This window comes from Aquarana catesbeiana, linkage group LG09, assembly GCF_042186555.1.
Source record: "Aquarana catesbeiana isolate 2022-GZ linkage group LG09, ASM4218655v1, whole genome shotgun sequence".
NCBI classification, from domain to species: Eukaryota; Metazoa; Chordata; class Amphibia; order Anura; family Ranidae; genus Aquarana; species Aquarana catesbeiana.
The window spans coordinates 197,477,659-197,504,766 of NC_133332.1; the positions used below are offsets into that span (position 1 = coordinate 197,477,659).

Below are 27,108 nucleotides of genomic sequence, written 5' to 3' on the forward strand. Positions count from 1 at the left end.
ATGCTTGTTGGCCTTTCTTGTTTCCAGAAAAAAGAACAAATAATGAATCTGAAACTCTAAACCCTCCTGTTACTTCCAAATACTGTAATAGGATACGTCTTACGTCTAAACTGTGAAACTGCTCTTCCTTTGCACCCGAAGGGTTAGCAGAAAAGGTTGGTAGAGTAATCTCTTGAGACCCGTTACTAAAGCTTGCCACTTTTGGCAAAAACCCTGGATCTACTTTAAGGACAACTCTATCAGGAAAAACTGACAAAAAAGGCTCTTTTACTGATAGGGCGTGCAGTTCACTAATCCTTCTTGCTGAAGTAATTGCGACCAGAAAAATAGTCTTTAAAGTTAAATTCTTTAGGGATATGGCCTGTAAAGGCTCAAATGGTTCTTTTGCCAGAGCCTGCAGAACCACCGAGAGATCCCAATTTGGGAAATGCTTCACCGGTACCGGTCTCGACCTGGAAAGTGCTTTGAAAAATCTCATGATCAGAGTTTCTGAAGATAAGGATCTCTCCAGATAAACTCCCAAGGCAGCCACCTGCACCTTAAGAGTGCTGACCGCCAGATTCTTGTCTGCACCTTTTTGCAAAAATTCCAGCACTGAAACTAGGTCTTTAACCCCCCTATGTTCAGAATGACAGAAAGAAACATAGACTTTCCATACTTTGGCGTAAATATCCCTGGTTACCTTTTTCCTACTGGAAAGCAGCGTAGCAGTTAAACGTTCTGAAAAGCCTTTGCTTCTCATTAATTGCTCCTCAGATACCAGGCAGTGAGCTTTAACCTGTCTACCCCTGGATGAAGCACTGGCCCCTGAATCAACAAATCCTGACTGAGCGGGAGATGCCAACATGGTTTGATTGCCAACTGCAGAATCGTGGAAAACCAAGCTCTCTTTGGCCAATATGGAGTAATCAAAATGATTGATACTCTCTCTTTCAGTATTTTCCTCAACACTAGAGGGATTAATCGAAATGGAGGAAAAGCATACCCTAGGTGAAAATCCCACGGATGTGCCAGAGCATCTATCCCCTGAGAGCAAATGTCTCTCTAAAGGGAGAAAAAATTCGGGAGCTGCGTGTTTTGTTTTGAAGCAAACAGATCTACCTGCGGAAGGCCCCAAACACTGGTGATTAATGCAAACACCTTCCTGTTCAGACTCCACTCTGATTCCTGAACTTTTTGTCGGCTCAGATAATCCGCTACTTCGTTCAATGTGCCTTTTAGATGGACTGCGGATAGAGATAGTAAGTGGTTCTCCGCCCACTCCAGAATCTCTACTGACAGTAAGTGAAGGGCCCTGCTTCTTGTGCCTCCCTGTTTGTTCAGGTAGGCTATGGCCGTGGCATTGTCCGACAAAATCTGGACATGGCAACCTATGAGGTTTTGAGAGAAGAAAGCTAATGCTAGGGCAACTGCTTTCAGCTCTCTCCAATTTGAGGATCTTTGGGCCTCGAACTGGGACCATGTTCCCTGCGCTAAGGCTTGACCCATGTGGGCCCCCCATCCCTGCAAACTGGCGTCTGTTGTGACCACTTTCCCGGTCGGAAAAGACCAAAGAAGACCTCTTTGCAGTACCACCTGACTTTTCCACCACCAAAGTGAACGCTTGACTCTGGTGGGAATCTTTACTTTTGTATCCAAACTCTCCGTCCTGTGGTTCCATGTCCTTAGAAGGAACCTCTGGAGGGTCCTGAAATGCAGCCTTGCCCATTGGATGGCTGGCATTGAAGAGGTTAATGTCCCCAGAGCCGACATAACCTTTCGGACTGAAATCAGTTGATTTGTTTGTAGTGCCGTTATTACCCTTTGGACCTTGATCTTTTTCTCTTCTGGGAGAAAAATCTTTTGCTCCACTGAATCTATCAAATAACCCAGAAACAGTACTTGCTGAGCTGGGATGAAATTTGATTTTTGAACATTCACTATCCACCCTAGTGACTCCAAATGACTGCGGGATTTGTTCAAATCCTCCTGCAACTTTTCCCTGGATGGGGCAAAAAAGAGGAGGTCGTCCAGATATGGAATTACCGCAATCCCCTGGAGTCGAAGAGGGGCGAGAGCTTCCGCCATTATCTTCGTAAAAATACGAGGAGCTGACGACAGGCCAAAGGGAAGGGCCCTGAACTGAAGATGTATAATCTCCTTGCCCATATTCACCGCAAACCTCAGGAACTTCTGGGACTGAGGTGCTACAGGAATATGAAGATAAGCATCCCTCAGATCGATTGATGCCATAAAACAATCTTTTGTCAGAATGTTTCTGACCGTGAAAATTGAGTCCATACAAAACTTTTTGTATAGGACTGACTTGTTCAGGGGTTTTAGGTTGAGGATAAGACGGAAGTTTCCGGATGGTTTTCTTATCAGAAAGATGTGTGAATAGAAACCCTGACCCTGTTCTTCTGGGGATACTGGTATCACTACCCTCTGGTGCCTCAGATCCTTTAAAAGGTTCTTCATGGCCAGAGCCTTTGTTAGATCCCTTGGTAGGTTTGTTACAAAGAATCTTTCTGGCGGGCGATCCGAAAACTCTATCCTGTAACCTTGGGACAGTATGTCCAAAATATATAGACTTTCTGTCATGCTGGCCCAAAGGGGAAGGAAATTATGAAGCCTTCCCCCCACTGGTACGCACAAGTCATTGTGCTTTACCGGAGGCTGCAGGAGGATGGAAAAGGACATTTCCTTTGCCTTTACCCTTCTGCGATGCCCAATTTTTTCTTTTCTCCTGGGGTTTGGTTTGTTCTTGAGCCCTTTGGGAACGAAAAAACCGTTTAACTGGCTGCTTTTTCTTTTTGATGGGAAAAGACTTCTTTTTATCAGCAGTTCTATCTAGAACCGCATCTAAATCAGGTCCAAAAAGCAAGTCACCCAGGAACGGTATCCCACACAGCTTGTTTTTGGATGCCGCGTCCCACGGCCAAGTTTTCAACCACAGAGCCCTTCTGGCTGAGTTGGCTAGGGCAGCAGATCTAGCTGTCATTTTAATTGTTTCCGCTGAAGCATCCGATATAAATGCGACAGCGGCAGACAGAGTTGAAAATGAATCCAAAATTTCTTGTTTTGGTGAGTCTGCTGAGATATGGGCCTTAAGTTGATCTAACCAGAACTCCATATTTCTGGATACCACTGTAGTTGCCATAGTAGGTTTAAGATTTCCCATGATGGATTGCCAAGCCCTCTTTAGTAGCTGGTCCATCCTTTTATCCATGGGATCTCTCAACACCCCCATGTCCTCGAATGCCAAATCTGTAGACCTCGAGACCTGGGAAAACGCGGCATCTAGTTTGGGGTTTTTGTTCCAAACCGCCGCTGGATCTTCATCAAAAGGGAAACGCCTTTTTAAGGCTTTGGGAAAGAAAGGCTTTCTCTCTGGCTCTGTCCACTCTTTCTTAATAGCTTCAGAAATAACAGAGTGTACTGGGAAATTGCGATTTTTGTGCTCGCTAAGCCCTGCATACATTTTATCATGCAGAGATAACTCCTTTCTTTCCTCCTCCAGACCCAGTGTGGTATAGATTGCTTTTAACAGGTCATCTACCTGTTCTAAAGACAATTTAAATCTTGAAGGTAAATTTTCTCCTTCCTCACCCTCATCAGAATCCTCAGATTGAGAGGGGGAATGTCCCTCCGGGGTAGGAGATGCCTCAGTCTCCATCGCCGGGACTATAAGTGAGCCTTGGGAGGACTGTGAGGTAGTAGGCTGACTCAGGGATGGGTTTGCTAGGGAAGAGCGAAATGATTGAATAGTCGCATCAAGTTCCTTTTTATCCGATGCAATCAAGTCGCTGCAAGCGGAAGAAGCTTCTTCTTTAACTAGCAAATCAATACAAGCTTGACATAACGTCTTCTTCCATCCTTCAGGTAGCTTGGATTTACATGAAGGACATTTTCTTTTTGCCACTGGATCAGAGCTCTTGGCCTGCCATGAGACAAAAGAGGAAACCATCCCAGTGAGACAACCTGTCCTATACCCAAGGATGCTCACCACAGGTGCACAGTAAGAGCTCACTGCTTTATGTGCCCAGACAGGCCCCTGCCACTGGGGGGGGGGAGATAGAGAGAGAGAGAGACCCCACAGTACAAGGAAGACAGTATACAACTGCACCTTACCTGGGCCTTGCTGGTGCCTGTGCCTGTCCCACTCGCTGCCGCCATCGATTCCATCGAGGAGCGCTTGCTGTGTTTGTGTGGCTAAACGCCGGTTCCGGACTCCAATAGCGCCAGTGCGCCGGACCAGAACCGCTAAATAAGCACCAGCCCCGTTCCTCCCCTTTCCCTCTGCGATTTCCGGCGGAAATGACGCCGCACGCCTGTTCCGTGGGCACCGCCCCCTCCGGATGCCTCACTTCCGGCGGATGGAGCCCCGCTGCCATCCCCAAGATGGCGGCGGTGCAATAAGCAACAGGCGGTGGACCTGAGAAAAAAATATAGTAAACGGCCACCGCCTGTCTTGCCGCCGCCTAGGAGCGATGCCCACGACAGTCGGACTCACCCTGAGCCCATATGAAGAGGGAGAGGGAGCCCAGCCAGCAGCACTTCACCTCAGCTGTGGAATGGGAGGAACAGCTCTCATGAGGTAAAAAAAGTGTTTGATGGAAATCCAGGAAACCTGAGCTCCCAGGACAGTACCTGAGAGCCCTGACCTCCCACGAAGTGTTCCCTCCGGAGGAAACACAAAAACTGACAATGTGTGGAAAGGAGCCTCCTTTTAAAGTTTGGTGGAAGAGGTGTTTCCTGTTGGCAAGGGGAGGAGTCACTCTCTCAAGTGCTGTCCTGAAAGACGATAAGGGAAAAAAGGGTGGGCATTCTGTAGTACTGTCCTAGTGCTGCTCCACCATATACAGTACAATAAATAGAATGGTGAGCAAACGTTGTTACCCAGGTACAGAAGAAAGCATGTTACTGCAAAATTTACTAGGTAAAAGTAAAGGAAAACAAGCCTTAAAAATAATAAAAAAAAGAAAAGGAATGCAGTCACCACTTTTCAGGATTGGTAAATTAGAGTTTTGTTCCCGCAACATACAGGGATATACAATGTAATACTGACACATAATCACACATAGGTTGGACTTGATGGACTTGTGTCTTTTTTCAACCTCACCTACTATGTAACTATGTAACTATGTTCTTGAGTTCAGACACACTAACAACTGTTGACAAGAAAACACTTGGCTTTATCGTTATGCCATCAAAATTTCGAAAATCCAGATCCAGTATCAATTTTTCTAAGGCAAGACCTAATCTGCTGAAATCTGATTGGTTACTATTGATTAGGGCACACAGGCCTACAGTATATACCTATAATTGATAGCTTAGCACCCACAACTGCTACGTGAAAAGTAAAAAATGACATAAAAAATTAATTCAAGTAAGAATATTTAGGGGGAAAATTAACGCATACTAAAAACGGCTGGTTTTCTTACCCCTTCTTTGGGATCTGTGTGAAGTCCACCTCCTGCATTCCCATGCCAGCATGATCTTATATGAGTAGAAGGCCATGCTGACAGTACCTACAATAAAAGAACACATTTTTAAAAGGTAGACATCTTTCTTGTCATAAGGCACAACTACATAAACAAATGCCTTTATTTGTGTAAAGGAAAGGTATTGGAAAGTCATACATCCTCGGTGGTTTTCAAGTCAGAATTTCATTCAGGAAACAAAAGCAAAATGTACAAATACTTTGAAATATGATTAAAGCAGAATTAAAGGCAAATCTTTTTCTTTCATTTTGGATAGAATAAGGGGGAGGGGGGTTATAACTCCAGTCAGGTTATATATCCCTTCACTTCCTGTCCCAAAGCCAAAACAGGAAATGAGAAAAAAAATCCCTCCATAATTAGGAAGTCCCTGGTTGTCACCAGAGCCAATGTGCCCATTGGAAGATTTCTCATCTATTACAGTTCTGTGGACAACCCAAAATTTGAATTGTTCTTTTACTTCCACTTTTGATGATAAATGGTAAACACAACAAATAGAGAGGGTGAATCTTCATAACGGGGGAAGACAGCAATAAAAACCTGATGTGTTCTAATCCCTCCCCATTCAATCTAAAACTAAAAAATAGATAATACGTTTTGCCTTTAGTGATACTTTAAGGGCCACTTGACATTATAGCAGAGAGTTGCTTTCTTCTAGGAAAGAAAAATGCAGCTCTCAGCGAGGGCACACAGAAAACAATGGTTTTCTGTGTGTCCTGTTTGCACTTCCTGGCAGTTGACAGCTGCGGGACATAAAGTGCAGACATGCTACATTTTTTTCTGCACCACTCTGCAGATGAACTCAGTCACACACAATGAGAACACCCACAGCAGGAGGCACCTGCTGACTCTATGGGTCAAGTATTCCCCGCCCCACTGATCAAGTTTAAAAATGGGCAGAGATGGCTGTGGCATCATAAGCCTGCCCAACTGGGTTGGCATTCAGTCCCCTCCTGGGGAGATGCCACGCGATATATTCCTGCTATAATACCAAATGTAAAAAAACACAGTGATCGCGAAGTGTGTCAATATGTGTAGCAGCGTGGTTAGGAACATCAAGACAGGCCAGGTACACATAAGTTAAAGATAACGTAAACCCTGCAGGAAAAAAAAAAAGTTTTCCCCTTTCTTGAAAAGTAAAGGCATAATGTGCTAGTATGCATCGCATACTAGCACAATATGTGACACTTACCTGCAAACAAAGCCTGTGCCATCCCTACTGCAGGCAGCATCCATGTTTGCCGTTCTTCCTTTCGGGGCCGCGAACTCTGGCTGTGTGACTGGCTGGAGCCGCGTGACGTCACTCTCGCACATGCGAGCGGGAGACGCCAGTCACGGCACTCGCTCCTGATGAAACAGCACTGTTCCTTCAGAGCACATGCGCCGATGACATCATCGGCGCAGTATACAGTAAATGTTACATTTAGGAGATATTTACAGTACCTACAAGTAAGCCTTATTCTATGCTTACCTATAGGTACAAGTACTGCAGGGAGGTTTAAAACCTCTTTAACTATTAAATGACTATATTTTTATTGTGTGCATTTTATTTTAAATAAAGGCTTTTTTTTTTTTTTCACAGTGTAGTCAATCTTTAGTATTGCTGGATTGTTTTTTGTGAATAAGCTATCAGGGTTATTTTGTACCCCTTACCTATTCATGCGGGGGACTAGGGGAAGTCCGATAAGTAATCTCCCTACACCCCCCACAACCCCTAGGCCAGGGGTGTGGGGAAGAGGCCCAAGTCATCATTAAACAAAAGGGACAAAGTACTTTGCCAGGGCCACCCTTGGCAAGGTACCCCCCCCACGTATTTTTATTTATCCATTTCAGGTACTTGTATAGCACCGTCAATTTACTTAGCGCTTTACATATACATTGTACCTTCACATCAATCCCTACCCTCAAGGAGCTTACACTCTAAGGTCCCTAAACTTACATTCATAAATACAAATAATAGGGCCAATTTAAACAGGAGCCAATTCACCTACCAGCAGGTCTTTGGTGTATTAATCATGATTAAGCCCCGGGGGTGGGGCAAAACGTGTTGGGGGCATGGCTTAGAGGGAGCAAGTTGAGGCTGCTTTTAACTATTAATTGCATGACCAGGAATGGTGTGTGGCTGCCCGCATATCTCTTCATCTCTGCACTGGCTGGTTTGCTACTGGCAACATCTCCAGATATACTATGGCCTTCTTTTCCCCAGTCAGTTTTAATGGATCAGCCACTATGTGTATAGTATGTATTATATGTGTGCAAGTGTATTTTTACATAACATACAGTTTAACACAGATGTGAAACATATCAAATTTAGCTCACGATCCATTTAATTGTGCTGCAGGCAGAGGATTTACCCTTTTCCATGCACATAAAACGAGACATTATGCAAAATGTTGCAGAATAAAATGGTGAATGCTCTCAATGTGTTTCCCATCTTATCCCAAAGCTTTCAGAATAGGATGAAGCTATTAATACCTTTGCAGCATCTAACAAGTGTCTTGAATTGTCTCTCTCCCAAATGCGACAAACGGTCTGTCTTGGAAGTGTGTGCAGCACCTAAAGAGAAAAACAAGGTCATATTAGCACAAAAAGGAATTATTAGCTCTTCAAGCAGCACCATTTTCCCTCTGCTTTCATGCTTTGCGATACCCAAGAGGAAAGCACAGAATATAATGCTGAAACAGAGCCAGAAGAACACAGGCAGCAGGTGTAAAGCAAATTAAAAACAAACATTAAAAATGCAAAATGACAAAGGGCCCTTTGTACCACCACAGCTTCCATGTCTCTAGACACCAGCAGTCTTTACTTCTTTGTAAATCAGAGTCCCATTACATTATCAGAGCTCCCTTCCCCTATGTGACTATATTCATAGCCAACAAAAGGTACAATGATACAGAAGAACACAAAGCTACAGGTAGAGCATTTCAGTGGACATCCCCTAGTGAAGAGCTCTGCATGGCAAAAAGAGTGTAAGAGACTAAAACTCTATTTCTTCTTTACACTGTTCATTTAGAAGAATGTTTTCCAAAAAGCTATCAGTACCCTTCTGATTCCCCTCTGTCAGAATACAATAACGTGGCAGCAGATATCCCTGGATCACGCATTGTTTGTGTTGATGGGGGATTTGTCAGGGATTTTTTATTTAAATTTTTTTTTTCGCTCAACCCGCAAGTTGAATGGAAGAAAAAAAACCCGAAAAACTAAAAAAAAAAGTTTATACTGAGCTTAACCACCTCCCACACGGTGTGTAGACAAATGACGGTGGGATCCCCTCTTGCTCTGGGCCGATGTCATATGGTGATCGCGCTATGTCCCTGGGACACGGCGTGATCCCCTATCTCGGTAAAGAGCCGATGTTACAGCTCTTTACCCATGTGATCAGCTGTGTCCAATCACAGCCGATCACATGTAAACATGACACGACGAGTGTGAAGAGAGAAGAGCTGATCACCGGCATCTCCTCACAGGGGAGACCTGTACAGATTATCAGGGCACTGATCATCAGTGCAGCCCAAACAGTGCCCAGCAGTGATGCCAGTCTGTGCCCAGCAGTGATGCCAATTTGAGCCCATTCAGTGCCCATCAGTGATGCAAGTCAGTGCTGCCTTTCAGTGCCCATTCATCAGTGCCACCTATCAGTGCCACATATTAATGCTACCTCATCTGTACCACCTCATCAGTGCACATCAGTGAAGGAGAAAAATTACTTATTTACAAAATTATAAAAACTTCATTTTTTTTTAGCAAAAAAAAAAAAAAAAAAAAAAAAAGTGGTGATTAAATACCACCAAAAGAAAACTATTTGTGGCAAAACTTGCTAAATTCCCCCATCAACGGTCAGTGGAATCCTCACATGAAGCCATTGTGTGATCCTGGCAGGGGAAGGCTGTCCTCGCCGGGAGAGCACAGCGATTATTGATAGTGGCTACAACACCCGCTAGCAATAATCGCATGTAAAATCCGGTGGGCTGGTTGTACCCAAGTTGATCAATCAACTTGGGTACATTCAGCCTGTCCATACATGGTTTGAACCATCTATAGCCGCCTTTAGTCTTCACATTGATCCCTGTAGAACTCTACTAGGCCGAGGATGTACTTCACTACAAGTCAAAATTATTTAACCCTAACTCATCAGCAGTTCAACAAGATAAGGAATAGTTCTGAAAGGTGTACGGTTCACATGTATGTTCTCAGTAGGAATGCACCGAAATTTCGGCCACCGAAACAAAATCGGCCGAAAATGGCCCTTTCGGCAAAAAGCCGAAAGAGAATTTTTGCCGATACTGGCGCCGAAAAAAAAGGGGCGGGGCCATCCCACCGGGTGCCGCACATGTTTCATCCCATGCGCCCCTCAGAGTCTCCCCTCCCTCCTCCTCCTCCTCTCGCTTCTGTCCTACACAGCCTCCCCAGTGCCTGGTAATGAATGTCACGCTCACACGCTGTGTGTCAGAGATCTGAATCGCCGTGCAGCCGATGTCCCGCCTCCTAGACCGCCTTGTGATAGACGCCACTCTGATCCAATGCCAGGGGATCATTGTGCTGTGTGTCATAGGAGGCGAGACATCGGCTGAACGGCGATTCAGATCTCTGACACACAGCGTGTGAGCGTGACATTCATTACCAGGCACTGGGGAGGCTGTGTAGGACAGAAGTGAGAGGAGGAGGAGGGAGGGGAGACTCTGAGGGGCGTACCGGGATGAAACTGTCTGCACAGCGATTCAGATCTGACACACAGCATGACATAGCATTACCAGGCACTGGGGAGGCTGTACATGATGGGCACTGGCAGACTGCAGAACATGGGCACTGGCAGGCTGTACATGATGGGCACTGGCAGGCTGCATAACATGGGCACTGGTAGGCTGTACATGATGGGCACTGGCAGGCTGCATAACATGGGCACTGGCAGGCTGCATAACATGGGCACTGGCAGGCTGTACATGATGGGCACTGGCGGGCTGCTGCATTTGATGGGCACAGGCATTGGTGAGGCTACATGGCATGGGCACTGGTGGGCTGCTACATATGGACACAGGCACTGGTGAGGCTGCATGACAGGCACAAACAGGCTGCTACAACTGACTGGTAGGCTGCATCTGACAGGCACTTGTGAAGCTGCATTTGATGGACACTGGTGAGGCTGCATTGATCTTCTGTACCACATCTGCAGTCTCTGACCATCTCCTGTAATGTGTCTGTAGTCTCTGGCCATCTCCTGTATCATGTCCGTCCACAGTCTCTGACCATCTTTTGTAGCATGTCTGCAGTCTCCGACCATCTCCTGTACCATGTCCCCAGTCTCTGGCAATCTCCTGTACCATGTCCCCAGTCTCTGGCAATCTCCTGTACCATATCCCCAGTCTCTGGCAATCTCCTGTACCATGTCCCCAGTCTCTGGCAATCTCCTGTACCATGTCCCCAGTCTCTGGCAATCTCCTGTACCATGTCCCCAGTCTCTGGCAATCTCCTGTACCATGTCCCTAGTCTCTGATCATCTCCTGTATAAAAATATTTTTTAAAAACAGTCACTTTCGGTTTTGGAGCTGTTTCGGTATCGGTTTTCGGGATTAAGGAAGATTTATTTTCGGTATCGGTTTCGGCCCCAAAAAACCCATTCGGTGCATCTCTAGTTCTCAGCTGTATTTAGCTTTAGCTGCTTGCCAAGAATTCAGCTTTTATAGACTGAGTATCTTTTGGCATATGTGCCATACGAAAACCACTGTGGAAAAAAATCCCAAAAAGAGAATCAAACCTATAAAACATAATTCTTAGCTCAGTTTCTAAAAGATTAGTTTTCACAAAATTATTAGATTTAAATGATAAATTATTCATATCTATTGAGAACTTTCAGTAGTAGGAGTTCAAAGGAGTGTGCGATTTTATGTCTGTCAGGCCAAGTTGTATAATGAGCATTTAGGCCTGATTCACACCTATGCAGTTTGCATATTCCAGGTGCGTTTTGCGTTATTTAATACACATTTTTGATCCATTGAAGTCTATGGAACCAAAAACCAGAAAAAAAGTGCTTGGCCCTTTCCATAAAATGCACAGATATGAACTACATCCATAGGAAAACATGTTAAATGGACCGTAGTGCGTTTCTGCAAAACAGAAACCACACTAAAAAATGCATAGGTGTGAACCAGGCCTAAGGCTGGATTCACACCTATGCATTTTTTGTGCTTTTTGCATTTTGCAGATTTACACTACAGAATGTGTTCCATAGGAAACCATGTTAAATGAACTGTAGTGCAAATCTGCAAAATGCAAAAAGCACTAAAAAACTGCATAGGTGTGAATCCAGCCTTACAGGGAATGGTTGTCTAGAGGTTTCCTTGGCCTGGGTGATGATTACCATATTTATCGGCGTATAACACGCACTTTTTTTTACCTGAAAATAGGGGGCAAATCAGGGGTGCGTGTTATACGCCGACAGCGTACCTCGGAGTGGGACGAGCGCCGCCGGAATTCAATGAGCCATCATCTCCTCTCCACTCGGCTCTCACGTCACACACACCTCCGCCACCGGCATTGGACTAGTGTTCTGCCTATTACAGGAGCTGGTCCAATGCCGATGGTGGAGGCAGGAGTGTGTGTGTGTGTGTGAGAGACGGCGAGGCTGCAAATTAGTTTAAAATAGGCATTAATCAGGCTGCATTGATGCATTCATGGGCTGCAGATGGACATTAATCAGGCTGCATTGAGGACATTAATCAGGCTGCAGATGGACATTGATGGGCACTGACCCTTAATTTGCTTCAAAGTTGTTTATCTAAAAAATATGTTTTCTTCCTGAAACTTCCCTCTTAAAATTAAGGTGCATCTTATACGCTGATAAATACGGTATTTCTCAGAACGCAGCATGTGAGTGAAAGTAAAAGTTTATCAAGCAGTCTGAGTTTACATTGCCTAATGCTTTACAATTGCTTCTTGCCTCAACATAAAACATACAAGTTGTGTACAAACTATACGCCAAAGACATCAACAGGAACTTTATTCTAATCTACACAAATGTTCTAAGTCCAGGACTGTTATCATGGTGAAACAGAAGCCCAGAATAGGCTCCACCCTATTCATAAAGCCTTGTGTTTTCACATCACACACCAGAAAACTGATGAATTTTGACACCAAGATAGTAAAAGCCAGTATCTAATGAACACTGAGTTACAGATGGATGAGCCAATGCAAATTATAATAATCTCTTTACATTTATGTCCAGCATACTCTAAAGGCAGCTTTAACACTGCTCTGTTGGAAAAAAAATGCATGAAAAACACATATGCATTTTGCTGCATTACTAGTGCGTTTTCTGGTTCAGCATGCACCTGTTCAACATGGTCATGTGACTCAAAAATTGCAGCAAAGAAACACAACCGAGGTGCATTTTTGATGCTTTTTCTATTCATTTCAATGGAGAGGTGCGTTTTTGGTGTGGTTTTGAAAATTGCACCAAAGATGCAGCAAGCAGGACTTTTAAAAACGCAGCTGACTGGTGTGAAGCGTTCCGTCGGATTTAAAGGGATGCATTATTCATGCATTTTCTTCCGTGTTTTTTTTTTTTTTTTTCTTCAACCACTGACTTACAAGGGTGCTCCAACTAGATGCTGAATGATAGTACTATATAAAGGCTGTGGAGGCAACTGCACAAGAGCAGCACTTTAACAATTAGGCCTGGTTCAACATCTATGCAGGTTGCAGTTTGCATATTGCAGGTGCATTTTGCGTTTTTCAATACACATTTTTGATGCATTGAAGTCTATGGAACCAAAAACCAGGAAAAAAGCACAGATGTGAACTACATCCATAGGAAACCATGTTAAATTGACTGTAGTGTGTTTCTGCAAAACTGAAAAACGCACACAAAAAATGCATAGGTGTGAACCAGGCCTTATACATTGCATTAGCCTATTTGCATTTCATGAAATATCTTTGAAAAAGTCAGCAGTAGGCCATTGGTAGGTCAAATTATCAACAGGCAAGGTCTAAAAAAATGACCCATCTCTCCTGATAAGCTGAATGCAAAACTATATACACAGGAAATTCTCTCGCAGACAACAAAGGTGGTCAGATCTGCCTGTCCTAGATTTATTCAACTGTTACTGGAATCTGCCACTATTGTTTACTCTTCTCAGGAAACATACACACACATATATATGTGGAAACATGGTGAAGGTAGCACTCCCATTTAGGAAAAAAAAAAAGTGAATATTTTAAGTATTCTAAAAAATAAAAAAAAATAAAAAAACGCTTACATGGGGCATATCTGTTGCAAGGGATACTTTAATCAATCAGTTGCATCACTTTGAATCTACAGGGCGTGTGTTCATCCCAGCTAGAAAGTGTGTCAGGTGCAGTGATGTTGAAATAGGTTGTCCATCCAAATTCCTAGCAATGTACGTAATGTTCACGCCATATTCAAAATTTGGACTACACAGACCAGATAACCAAATTTATTATCTACTGGAGATTGTACGCTGGTTGTTTTTTTTTTTTGTTGAAATTAAAAGGATTCAAACATTAAAGCAGTTGTAACCCTAAAGAAAAAAAAAAAAATAATAATAATAATAATAATAATAGATCCTGTTCTTTTAACCACTTCAGCCCCGGCAGGTTTTACCACCTTCATGACCAGGCTATTTTTTTGCACTGCATTACATTAACTGACAATTGTGCGGTCATTCGATGCTGTACCTTTGGTGGTATTTGATCACCTCCACAGTTTTTATTTTGTGCGCTATAAACAATATTTTTTACTTTCTGCTAGAATACATATCCAATAACAAAAAATAAAATCAAAATTTCTTGTATTCTGCAACATATTTTTTTGGTAAAAAAAAATCCCAGTGCATATTGGTTGGTTTGCGCAAAAGTTCTAGCATCTACAAACTATGGGATATTTTTATGGAATTTTTATTTAATTTGTTATTTTTTTACTGTGAGTGTGACATTGCGGCAGATAAATCGGACTATTACTGTAATAATGACACTGGTAGGGAAGGGGTTAACACCATGGGCGATCAAAGGATCAAGTGTGTCACTAGGGGGGGTGCTTACTGTGTGGGGACTGCTCTGACTGGTAGAACACAGAGATCCATGTTCCTGCTTAGCAGAACACAAGATCTCCAAATTCTCCCGTCAGAACGGCGATCTGCCTTGTTTACATAGGCAGATCCCCGTTCTGCCTCTCTGGGGAACGATCGTGGATGGCCGACGGACATTGCGTTCGCTGGACCTGCTGATTGGTCCCCCCGCTGTCCAATCAGCGCACGCCCCCAGTGGCTACTGCACGAAGCGACGTACAGGCACGTCGTTTTGCGCAGCTGGACCGTCTTGCTGCAGTATATGTGTGGAAGGTTGTCCGGAAATGGTTAAAGCACGAACAACAGCACAGTGCTGTGTAATTTAGCCCTTTGTATCATTTAAAATACCAGGTTGATCCTGCCTGGTGCTGTCCCCCTGCCCCCCAGCCCTCTGTAAACTGACCACGTTTATCACATCTGCTGATCCATGATAGTTTACGCGCCTCCGTCATCCCGCTGTATGGCCTTGATCCCCCCCCCCCCCCCCCCAGTGTATGTACTTTTTAAAAAATATGCCGCTTTATATCCTATTTCATAGCGCTGCTCGGGGGCTCACCTGACTGCCCACAGCTCACTTCCTTGCTGATGTCAGCGGGGGATTCCCAGCTCCTTCTGCTGTAGTTATCAGATCAGGAGAGGAGAGCGGCAGGCAGGCAGTCACGTGAGCGCCGAGTGGCGCTCTGAAATATTTTAATATATATAAGCACATACAGTGGGGTACATAATGTAATTTAACACAGGGGATTGCAGGAATTACACACAGTGGCTTTACAACCACTTTAAAGCATGTTTGGAATTTATTGTTCACCCAAATGCAGAAGGATGGTAAAAAGTGCTCCTGTGTGTTCTCTCTGTAACTACACAATCCATGTATTATGAGGTTTATTTACTAAAGGCAAAATAGGGGGGCGTGGCTTGGCAGCGGATGCAGTCAGTCGCACATCTTGTGAGCTCCGCCGAAAATCCACATAGAAATCCTGCAAATCTTTGCTGACAGACCGAACCCAGCACCAGATTACCCCCCCGGTATACCAGCTACGATCGCCCGCTCTCAGCGATATACCAGTAAGGCTACAAAACATAGACGCGGCTTCACGGTCCGCACCGCTCCGGACCACGAGGCCCAAGATGGCGGCGCGGCATCCAAGTCGGCTGCAGCGAAACACAGGGAGGCCGTGCAGAAGCTTTTCCCCCAGTCTGACATATGGGACTCACCAGAAACGAACGGCAATGGAGCGGAGAGCCGAAGCGGCTCGCAATCGGAGGCAGATGACACTGTTCCCCTGGAGGATCCGCACGCTGCTCTGCTTCCCTGGGACACTGTGAGTAATTTACCTATGCCCCAAAGATCACACAAGGCCCAAACCACGAGCTCGCCTGAACAGGAACCCACACTGAGGGATATCTTTTCCGCTGTTACCTCTTGTAATCTCTCTATTACTGCACTTGCATCGGAGGTTAAGGGGATGAAGGCAGAGGTGTCTTTCCTGCGTCAAGATATGCAGAAATTAAGGGATCGAACCTCTGCTATTGAGGGACGTATTAGTATCATAGAAGATGAATGGGCCCCCATGCAAAGGGATACACATGCTCAACAAATAATGGTGGCTAAACATGCTGTGAAACTCGATGATTTAGAAAACAGGCTTCGCAGAAATAACATCAGAGCTATTGGCATCCCTGAAAAAATGGAGGGCAGAAATCCGGTCGATTTTATTGAAAAATGGCTGCTGGATAAATTTGGGAAAGACTCATTCTCCCCCATGTTTGCAGTGGAGCGGGCGCATCGGGTTCTGTCTAGGCCCTTGCCCCCAGGCAATCCCCCTAGAGCATTTCTTTTTAAAATGCTCCATTATAGAGACAGAGACATAATTCTATCAAAAGCCCGCACTCTGGGAGATGCCCTGGTGATCGAAAATTCTAAGGTATCACTGTTTCCAGACTTCTCAGCTAATGTACAAAATCAGAGGGCCCAGTTCAATGATATTAAAAAGACACTCCGTTCTCTGGAACTACAATATTCTATGCACTATCCGGCTCGTCTTCGTGTGGTAGCCAGGGATTAGGTTCACTTTTTTGAGAGGCCTGCGATGGTGGTGCAGTGGCTGGACAGAGAGGAAAAATCCTTACGAGAAGATTTGGGCAGACGGCGCAGAAATACCTGAAGATCAACGCTTTTCCCCATACCCTGAGAGAAACTTTCTTTTACTTAAGCAATAATGGTGCAACTATTATCCGCTTATAATAGTTCTGGTCACAAGATGGCAATATTCTTTTCAAGGCGGAGGATACCGCACGAACAGTCTGTTAATGATATCTACATTTATGCAAGTAAAACAAGGCCTGTTGCCTTCTGGTTTTTCAAAGCCGGCTACTGAATCTAGCCCCCCAGTTGCGGGTCCTTCGTGGACACTACAGTTTCTGTTTTTTTTTCCGTTGCTTTCTTTTTGTTTTTTGTTCCCAGGGACTCAGTTAATTCATTGGTCCTGGTACTGCCTTACCTACTATCATCTGGCTCAAGAAATCTACACCAAAGACTGCCTAATTCTTACAGTCTTGCTAGACACAACAATAGTGGCTCTCTGAAACATTCTTTATATGCCTTGCACAACTTAGCCTCATTTATTTATGTTTTAATGTTTTATGGCTAAGCAGATAGGGCTTACTAGTTGGAATGTTAGAGGTCTGGGAGACAGGGTGAAATGCCTAGCTGTACTACACATGCTTCAACGCATGGGATCTTCAGTAGTGTGTCTCCAGGAGACACATATGTTACCTGCTCAGGAATCCCCATTCTCTACTAAATTGTTTAGCGTTCAGTTTCACTCTGTCTTCTCTTCCTATGCCAGAGGTGTCAGCATTCTGATAGGCAAAAATATTAGCTTTACTCATACATTATCGGTTATTGACCCTTATGGTCGTTATGTCTTTCTAATATGCTCATTAGATGGGTTACAATGCATTATCGGAAATATATATATACCACCCCCTTTTTCGATAGAGGTCATTAAGACGCTAGCCTCCTTCCTCTCACAACACCCGGGGATACCAGCACTTATTGTTGGAGATTTCAACAACTATTTGGATGCCGAGCTAGATAAGATGTCCGCAAAAATCCCTTCGGGTGGGATGAGAGGGGGACAGACTCCCTTTGCCCGCCTTGTTGCGGAACTGGGATTGAGGGATGTATGGAGGATGAGTCATACGCTAGTAAAATGTTACTTATGTTTTTCTGCTACACACAAGAGCCTCTCCAGGATTGATCTCGGTCTGGGTAATGACTTGATGCTATCATTAGTAACCTCCACAAATTATGAAGCCAGAACTGTCTCTGATCACTCCCCCCTATGTATAGAGATTTTTACGTCGGGTGTCTTAAAGAAGAATTACTGGAAACTTAACCCGTTTTGGTTGTCATTGTTTCCTACGCCTGACCCCATTTTTGACAACTTAGATTCTTTCATTAGGTTTAATAAACATTCTCGTCCTGGCATTTTTTGGGACACATTAAAAGCATTTCTGAGAGGACAATTCATTAAATCTATTAATACCATTAAGACCGAGACCAAGAACTGGGAGCAAACTGTTTTAAAAGAGGCCAAGAGGGCTGAATCTGCTTTTATCGAATCCCCCTCAGAGAGTACCGAGAAATCTTTTCTTGAGGCTCAACATATGGCCAACCATCTGGTGTTAACTACTGCGGAAAAGAAAAGATTTTTTCTTCAACAAAAATATTTTGAAGAGGGAGAAACCACAGGGCATATGCTTGCCATGATGATACGCTCACAAAAAGGCTCATCCCACATAGAAGCAATCACTGGCTCATCAGGCACTCTGGTTTCTTCCCATGCAGAGATATTGTCCACGTTTAGAGATTTCTATGCTGATGTGTACTCCTCTAAGGTCAATCCCACACTGACAGAAATTAACTCTTTTCTAGATCAATGCCAATTACCGCAACTCCCGACGCAGGATGTAGTTCAGTTGAACGCTCCCCTTAGGGCTGAGGAGTTCTTGGAGGAGTTGGCACTCTCTTCTCCTGGTAAGTGTCCGGGTTCGGATGGCTTGCCGGCGGAAGTATATAAGCGCTACTCTGAAACTCTATTATCACACTTAAAGGAAGTATTTGAAGATGCCAAAAAAACAGGAAGTTTACCTCAATCCATGAATGAAGCTATTATTCTCCTCCTTCTTAAACCTGGTAAAGAGGCCCATCTACCAAACTCTTATAGGCCCATATCGTTGTTGACAACAGATGTTAAACTGTTGGCAAGGGTGTTGGCCACAAGATTAGCTAAAGTTATCCATAAAGTGATCCATAGGGACCAATCCGGGTTTATTCCATCGAGATCCACAGCTCTTAATATAAGAAGACTTTTTTCTCAATCTCCAGATCCCTGTTGACAATCCTGGCAAAAGAGCAATACTATCATTGGATGCTGCCAAGGCTTTCGACAGCGTTGAATGGCCGTACTTATGGGAAACTTTGAAGCGTTTTGGCTTAGGAGACAATTTTATTCAATGGGTTAGACTGCTGTATTCGGCCCCTACGGCTAGAATCCGCGTAAATGGTGATCTGTCAGATTCGTTTCCCCTTTTTAGGGGCACGAGACAGGGGTGTCCACTTTCACCCCTGTTATTCGCATTGGCCCTTGAGCCACTAGCAGAGATGGTAAGATCCTCACAGTCTATTGTGGGTTTTATCAGAGGACCAGTAGCTGATAAGATCTCTCTTTATGCGGACGATACTTTACTTTACCTAGGGGATGTGGAGGCATCACTTACAAATGTGATGCAGCTAATGCAGCACTTTGGCTCATTGTCGGGATTCTCCATTAACTGGAGTAAATCTGTCATTCTCCCAGTGGATGAACCAGTGGTTGCTTTGCCGGATAGTGCAAGACCGCTTAAAGTGGTCTCCTCATTTAAATATCTAGGAATTCAAGTATCGGTCAATCCAAAAAAATACTTGGAAGATAATTTACTACCCCTTTTTAAAAAACTTCAAATGACATGCAATACATGGTGTAAACTCCCCTTATCAGTAATTGGTAGAATAAATTTAATCAAAATGGTTTGGGGGCCTCAACTTTTGTACATTATGCACAATTCTCCACAATGGATACCCCGTAGGTGGTTTAATCGTATTGAGACACTGTTTAGATCCCTAATCTGGAGGAAAAAGGTTGCTAGAATAAGTCTTTCCACTTTGCAGTATGGTAAAGATCGGGGAGGAGCTGCGGTTCCCAACCCTAAACTATACTTTTATGCCTCTCAATTGCAGCACTTGAGTGGTCTTGGGTTGCTAAGTGATTCTGACTCGGTTGAAAGCATGCTGCGAAGTGGAATACTAAATACATCAGTGCTGGCGAATTTGGAGGCAGGACTGTTACACCTGCCACAAACAGCCCCCACCATAGTTCTTCTCAAAAAACTATGGTCCACGGTCAAATCTAAATTAAAAATTCTGGGCTTTCTAGCAGAAACTCCTTTGTGGAACAATCCGAACTTAGCAGAAGTCTATAAACTGGAGGGATTCCAATTGTGGAGGAACGCCGGAATTCATAATATTTCTTCCCTTTCATTGAGGAATTAGATGATTTAATCAAAGACGAATGGGAAAGATCCGACAAGAGGCCTAGCCTTAATAATAAACTAGCCAAAATGTATCCTTTAAAAGAGCCTAAGGTCAACTCCTTAACTAACGCTCCAATTGTGGATGCCTCCCTAATGCACCTAGCAAGACATGTCACCCTACCCGAGGACGCTGTCTCCTTCCGGGACGTTTTAGATCGGAAGATTGATCTGGAACTTAAAAAAGCCTACTCCACGGCAGGAGGCGCCTGTAGACCAGCAGTCACTACAGCAGCAGTTGGTAAAGCCATCTCGGGCTGGGCTTCCAATATCGAAAAATCTCTTCAGGAAGGAGCAGACTTAGAGAAAGTAATTAACTCTCTGCAGGAACTTAGATTGGCAGGCGATTTAGTCGCAGAAGCCTCCATGGATGTTATCAGGTGCTCGGCCCGGGCAATGTTAGCATCGGTGATGGCAAGGAGAGCTTTGTGGCTAAAACCTTGGGTAGCCGACGCAGCATCAAAAACAAATTGGTGCAAAATTCCCTATGACGGTTCTAATCTCTTCGGCTCCAGATTGGATGCAGCCATTTCCAAGGTGACGGGGGAAAAAAAAAAAAAAAAATTGGGCCTCATCCCCTCTGACAGGAGACCCAAGAGGCCAAGAGGTCCTGCCTACAAGGGTAACCTTCCCGAAAGATACAGGGAAGCCAAAACCTATAGACCAGGTAAAGAGTTTAAGCGAAACTGGAGGAACACACAGTCATCCTTCCGGAGGATGCGGAAAACCAAGGCCACCCCTTCTGGCAAACAGCAGAAGTCTTTTTGAAAATACGCCCACCCATCTTCCGAGGGTGGGCACCAGACTCAAAAGATTCGCACAAATATGGTCAGAGAACATCAAGGACCCTTGGACCATTTCTACAATCAAGTTCGATCACAAGTGGAGATTCTTAAATAGGATTCCCAGAAACCATTTTCTTCCAACCAAACTCCCGTCTTCTCCAGGCAAGAGAAGGATCCTTCTAAAGTACATAACAGAATTAAAACAAAAGGAGGCCATCTTGGAGGTTCCACTATGTCAAAGAGGCAGGGGATTCTACTCCCCCCTTTTTCTTGTAAAAAAGAAAAAACGGGGGATTTACGACCAGTACTGGACTTGGAGACTAAACAAAAACATCAAATTAGAATCCTTCAAAATGGAAAGCCTCCAGTCCATACTATTAGCTGTGAATCTAGAAGATTGGATGCTGTCCGTAGATTTATCGGACGCCTATCTTCACATCCCAATACATCCTGCCTTTCAAAAATGTCTCCGCTTTTCAATCAACCAACATCACTTCCAGTTCCAGTGCCTACCCTTCGGCATCTCGTCAGCTCCCAGGACCTTCACCAAAATTCTTCTGCCCGTCATTGCATACCTCAGAGAGAGAAGTCTAAGAGTACACCATTATCTGGACGACATTCTACTTCTAGCCCAAAAGTCACCAGGTCCTGATGCAGTACCGGGAGATCTTACTATCAACCCTGCAAGTTTTCAGTTGGCTAGTGAATTGGCAAAAGAGCAAGCTCCAGCCCACACAGAAGATGGTATTCCTGGGGGCGGAACTAGACACCATCCAGAACAGAGTACAGCTTCCTCAGGAAAAGATCATGCCTCTGATCCAAAAGATTCAGAGGCTAATCTCAGCTACACACTTACCAGCCAGAGTGTGTATGAGTGTCCTGGGTTCCATGTCTGCAACTCTGCCCATGATCCAGTGGTCCCAATGGCACACGAGAATCTTACAGAATTCCTTTCTGAAGCAGTGGAATGGAGTATCAATGCTTCAGACAATCTACATAAACAGATATGTGAAACAATCGATGTGGTGGTGGACACGGTCTAGCAACCTCAAGAGGTACAAGTCTATAGTCCCTCCACAGCCAGAAGTGGTTACTTCAGATGCCAGCCAGAAGGGATGGGGAGCTCATTACCAAAATCTAGCAGCCCAAGGGCAGTGGCAGTTTCAAGCTCACGGTATAGTATCAAATATACTGGAGCTCAGAGCAGCCTTTCAGGCGCTTCCGGCCTTTGCTCCATACCTGCAAGGGAAGAGCGTTCTGATTCAAATGGACAACAGAGTCGCAGTAGCATATATTCAGAGGCAAGGAGGTACGAGGAGTCGCACGTAAATGGAAGAAGTTCGCCCTGTCCTGGATTGGGCACAAATGCATCTGATGGACCCGAGAGCAGTGTATGTCCCAGCAGCTCAGAACATGCTGGCCGACTATTTGAGCAGGGAACTTCTCGCAAACAACGAGTGGTCATTGAGCCAGCAGGCCTTTTCCCTCCTTTCAAAAACTTGGGGAATACCGGAGATCGACTTAGCAGCTACTCCTGTGAACACCAAATGTCGGAGATTTCTGTCAAGAGCGGCTTTCCCATCGGCTGAGGGAATAGATTGTCTGACCCATCCATGGAATTTCAAGCTGGGATACATTTTTCCACCAGTTCCCTTAATTGCAAGATTCCTATCCAGGCTTCGGAGATCATCAGCCACAGTGATAGCAGTAATTCCTCTTTGGCCGAGGAGGCCTTGGTTCACAACCCTACTACAGCTCAGCCTGCAACAACCACTGCCTCTCCCAGTAACATCAGACCTCCTATCCCAGGGTCAATTCCTGCACTCAGAGAAGTTACACTTGACAGCATGGAAATTGAAAGAACAGGGCTGCTAGAGCAGGGATGCTCGCAGGAGGTAATTTCAACTCTTCTACAGGCAAGGAAAAAAAACACCAACAAAACATACTCACAAGTCTGGGATAGGTTTTGTTCACTGGCCCAACAAAAAAATTGGAACCCAGTATCACCAGAGCCACCGCAAGTTCTAGAATTCCTTCAATTAGGTATCAATAAAGGACTGAGTTCAAGTACCCTTAAAGTCCACGTTTCTGCCCTATCGGCTAAAACAGGCATTAGATGGGCCCTACACCCTCTGGTGATCCAGTTCATGAAGGCCTGCCTGAAAGTCAGGCCTCCAAAAAAAAAAAAAAAAAAAAAAACACATTTCCGCATGGGATCTCTCTACAGTACTTGACGCATTATCAAAACCTCAGTTTTTTCCGGCTCAGTCAATTTCACTTTGGAACCTGACTTTGAAGTTAACCTTCCTTATCGCCATTACATCTGCGAGAAGAATTTCAGAACTTAAAGCACTACTAATAACGGAACCATACATAGTCCTCTATCCCGATGGAGTATTGAGACCCTCGGAATATTTCATTCCCAAAGTATCATCCTCTTTTCATTATAATCAGGATATCATCCTTCCATCCTTCCAACGACCAAGGCGAACCTCATGCATTGGATGTCAAAACTGTCATTGCCAACTATCTGGAAACTACAGCCTCCTTCAGGAAGTCAGATACTCTTCTCATAATTCCACAGGAGGGGTCATCCAGCAACTTCTCGAAAGATCGCATCCTGGCTGGTTAACACCATCAAGAAGGCATACTCTACTCATCAACTAACTATCCCGGAAGGCATCAGGGCACACTCAACCAGGGCAGTGGCGACTTCATGGGCGGCATTCTGTAGAGTTTCACCAGAAACAATCTGTAAAGCAGCAACCTGGTCGTCTAGACATACATTCACTTCTCACTTTAAAATTGACTCTGCTCAGCAAACAGCAGACTTTGGCAGATCCATTATTAAAGCCAATTCCACAGCTCTTTAAATAATAAAACCTTAATTTTTGCACCCTCCCGACTGGCGAGTTATTTCCCAGTGTATGCTGTCATGAAGGCGTCAGGAAAACGGAAAATTGTATACTCACCTTTCCGTAATTTTCCTTTCCCAACGCATTTCATGGCAGCACACAGGTTCCCACCCTGTTCTTAGATGATATATACAGAGAATGGTGGGGTTATCTCTCTTCAACTTTAATAGCTAGACCAATCCTGTCGGGTTGTGGAGGCGGAGTCACAACCCAATGTGTGCTGCCATGAAGATGCGTCAGGAAAGGAAAATTATGGAAAGGCGAGTATACAATTTTCCGTTTTCTGTACTACTTTTTGCGATGTTGGGCTGCGATTTACATAGCTCTGATAATTTCTATCATCCAATCATGTGCAAGCAAAAATGCTGGTTTTTATTTCCCTTGCATGTGATTGAGTATTCTTTGCAAAGTGAAGCTTTACCTCATTTAGTAAAGATCTGGAGCAAGTGCACAGTCTATTTGCCTTCAGTAAATCAACCCCTTTATGCCTTGCTACACCAAGAGCTTGGCCGTTTGAGAAAGTTGTTTTGACAAAACGATGCGTCAGGGCAAAGCCGCACGGCAAAATTTGATGGTCTCAGTGGAGAGTCGGAGTATGGACGCTGCATAGGCAGGTGAGACGACCGGGCCTTGTCACACTGGAGGCACAAGGACCCACGCTAGCAGTAGGATTCTTGTAACCTGCGTTTTTAAGGTTTGTGAATAGCACTCTTATTCTATGGACTTTCTATAGATGTGTTAATTTATTTTCTATTTTTAAAGAGCCTTCAGAAAAACTATTGTATTTATCACTTATTGTTTTATATTAAGTAGAAGTACACACTTTTGTGGTTACTTAGCGAGGTGGTATAATGACATGTCTGTTAGTTAACCAAAATAAAAAAAAGTACCTTTGAAATCACATTAAAATGCATCTAAAGCCAAAAAAGTGGTAACGTGTCAGGTCGGGTGTTCTCAACTACTGTCAGTTTTTTCCTTTTTGTACCTTTGTTAAGGAGATTTACTCCTCTTTAGCTTGGTGAATACTGCTATCAGAGCTAAAAGTCAATTCCCAAATTTTTAGCTGTCACCTGAACAGAGACAGTCTTCCCATGGGGGCACTTATTTCTAGGACTGCTGGCCAACAAGACATTTGCCTTACTTAAGGGGGAAAAAAAAGTATTTGAACCACCTGGAATTAACTGGTTTTCTGAAGTAGTTTGCCATAAAACATGGTCTAATCTTCATCTAAGTCACAACTATAGACAGAAACAATAAAACAAACTCCAAGTGAAATAAAGTGGTTGTAAACCCACATGAAAAAAAAAAAAAAAGACCTCCAAGACAAAGGCATAATGAGCTAGTATGAATAACATACTAGCTCATTATGTAATACTCACCTGAGATCAAAGCCCCCGCTGTGGTGCCCGTACACAGCACCAGCTGGCAACATTTCTCCCCGGAGTTACTTCCGGGTATCGCGGCTCAGGCGCTGTGATTGGCCACGATGACATCACTCCCACACATGAGCGTGGGAGCCGCCAGTAACGGCACACTCACTAAAGCAAACGGCACGTACGTGTCATTGCTTCAGTGTGCATGTTCTGATGACGTCGGCACATGCAGATACAAGGGGTATCTCCTAAACCATGCAGGTTTAGGAGATATCCGGGGTAGCTACAGGTAAGCCTTATTATAGGCTTATCTGTAGCAAAAAGTGGATTGTAAGGGTTTAAAACCACTTTAAAAGGAGTTGTAAAGGCAGAAAGTTTTGCATTCTATGCATTAAGATAAAAAAAAAAACAAAACTGTGTGTAGCAGCCTTCCCAGCACCCCCTAATACTTACCTGAGCCCCATCTCTCTCCAGCGATGTCTAAAGCGTATACACGGTACGCAGGGGATTGTCTGTTGACAGATCATTGTTCTACTTACCGTTAGTACGCTCCTTTTGACAATTGTTGTCCAACTTTCGGCCAACAAATGTTGGATGGCAGGCTAGTAAATTTTCGGCGGACAACTGTTTGACGTCAGATTTTCGGATGGTCAGTTCACAAATCTGTCACACAAAAGTCAAAAGTACAAACAAGCATGCTTGGAATTAATGCTCACCAAACATGAAATTAGCTGAAGGGGCCCAAAGGGTGGTGCTCAAGAGCTGAAATTCCTTGTAGTACGTCACTACATTCGTATTTGTGGCACGACAACTGTGTACCGTTAGTATGCAAGACAAGATTCTGGCACACGCCCTTTTGACAAAAATCAGACGCTCGGTTGGCCAACAATCGTAACATGTGTACGAGGCTTTAGTGACTATCCTCCGGATCGGCTGAGACACAGCAGCGGCACCACTGGCTTCCGCTGCTGTCAGAGTGACTTAGCCAATCAGGGGAGAGAGGGGACGGGGCCGGGGCTCCGTGTCTGAATGGACACATGGAGCTGTGGCTTGGGTGTCCCCATAGCAAGCTGCTTGTTGTGGGGGGCACTCGACAGGTGGGAGGGGCCAGGAGCACAGAAGAGGAAGATCCAGACTGATCTGTGCAAAACTAACTGCACAGAGGAGGTAAGTATAACGTTTTTTTTTTTTTTCTTAAGAAAAAACAAGACTTTACGATCACTTTAATAGGTGGCCAAACCTCCTTTGACAGCAATGACTTTAAGTAAGCACTTTCAGTAACTCTGGATCAGACCTGCACAACATTCAGGAGGAATGTTTTACCATTCTTCTTTACATAAATGCTTCAGCTCAGACACAATTGTAGGATCTCTGGTGTGAACGGCTCTTTTGAGGTCATTCCACAGCATCTCAATGGGGTTAAGGTCTAGGCTCTGACTGGGCCACTCCAAAAGGCACATTTTCTTTTACTGAAGCACGGTTGTGGTGGATTTTCTTCTATGCTTAGCCCCGGTTCACACAGGGGTGACTTGTCAGGCGACTTAGCCGCCTGACAAGTCGCGTCCCGTTCTGTACTACGGAACCGTTCTAATAGGAGCGACGCAAGTCGCTCCGACTTAGAAAAACTTTCCTGTAGTATTTTTGGGGCGACTTCAGGCGACTTGCATTGACTTCGTGCCGCCCCTGTGTGAACCAGCAGTTAGGGCCATTGTCTGGCTGCATGACCCAACTCCTACTAAGCAGACAGCCACCCTGACATTACCCTATTTTGGTAAACTTGGGAATTAATTTTCCCCTCAATGATGGCAAGTGGTCCAGGCCCTGAGGCAGCAAAGCAAACA

At 44.4% G+C, this 27,108-nt stretch overlaps 1 protein-coding gene across 1 annotated transcript in view; it reads right to left on the reverse strand.

Moving 5' to 3' along the window:
* The window catches only part of ABCB7 (ATP binding cassette subfamily B member 7), a 180,736-nt gene that overhangs the window by 116,453 nt on the left and 37,175 nt on the right, over positions 1–27,108 (reverse strand). The window contains exons 2-3 of the mRNA XM_073599498.1: positions 7,956–8,036; positions 5,424–5,510 (exon numbers count right to left, since the gene is read on the reverse strand). Of these exons, the coding sequence (XP_073455599.1) occupies positions 5,424–5,510; positions 7,956–8,036 (168 nt within the window). The remainder of the gene's footprint in view (positions 1–5,423; positions 5,511–7,955; positions 8,037–27,108) is intronic.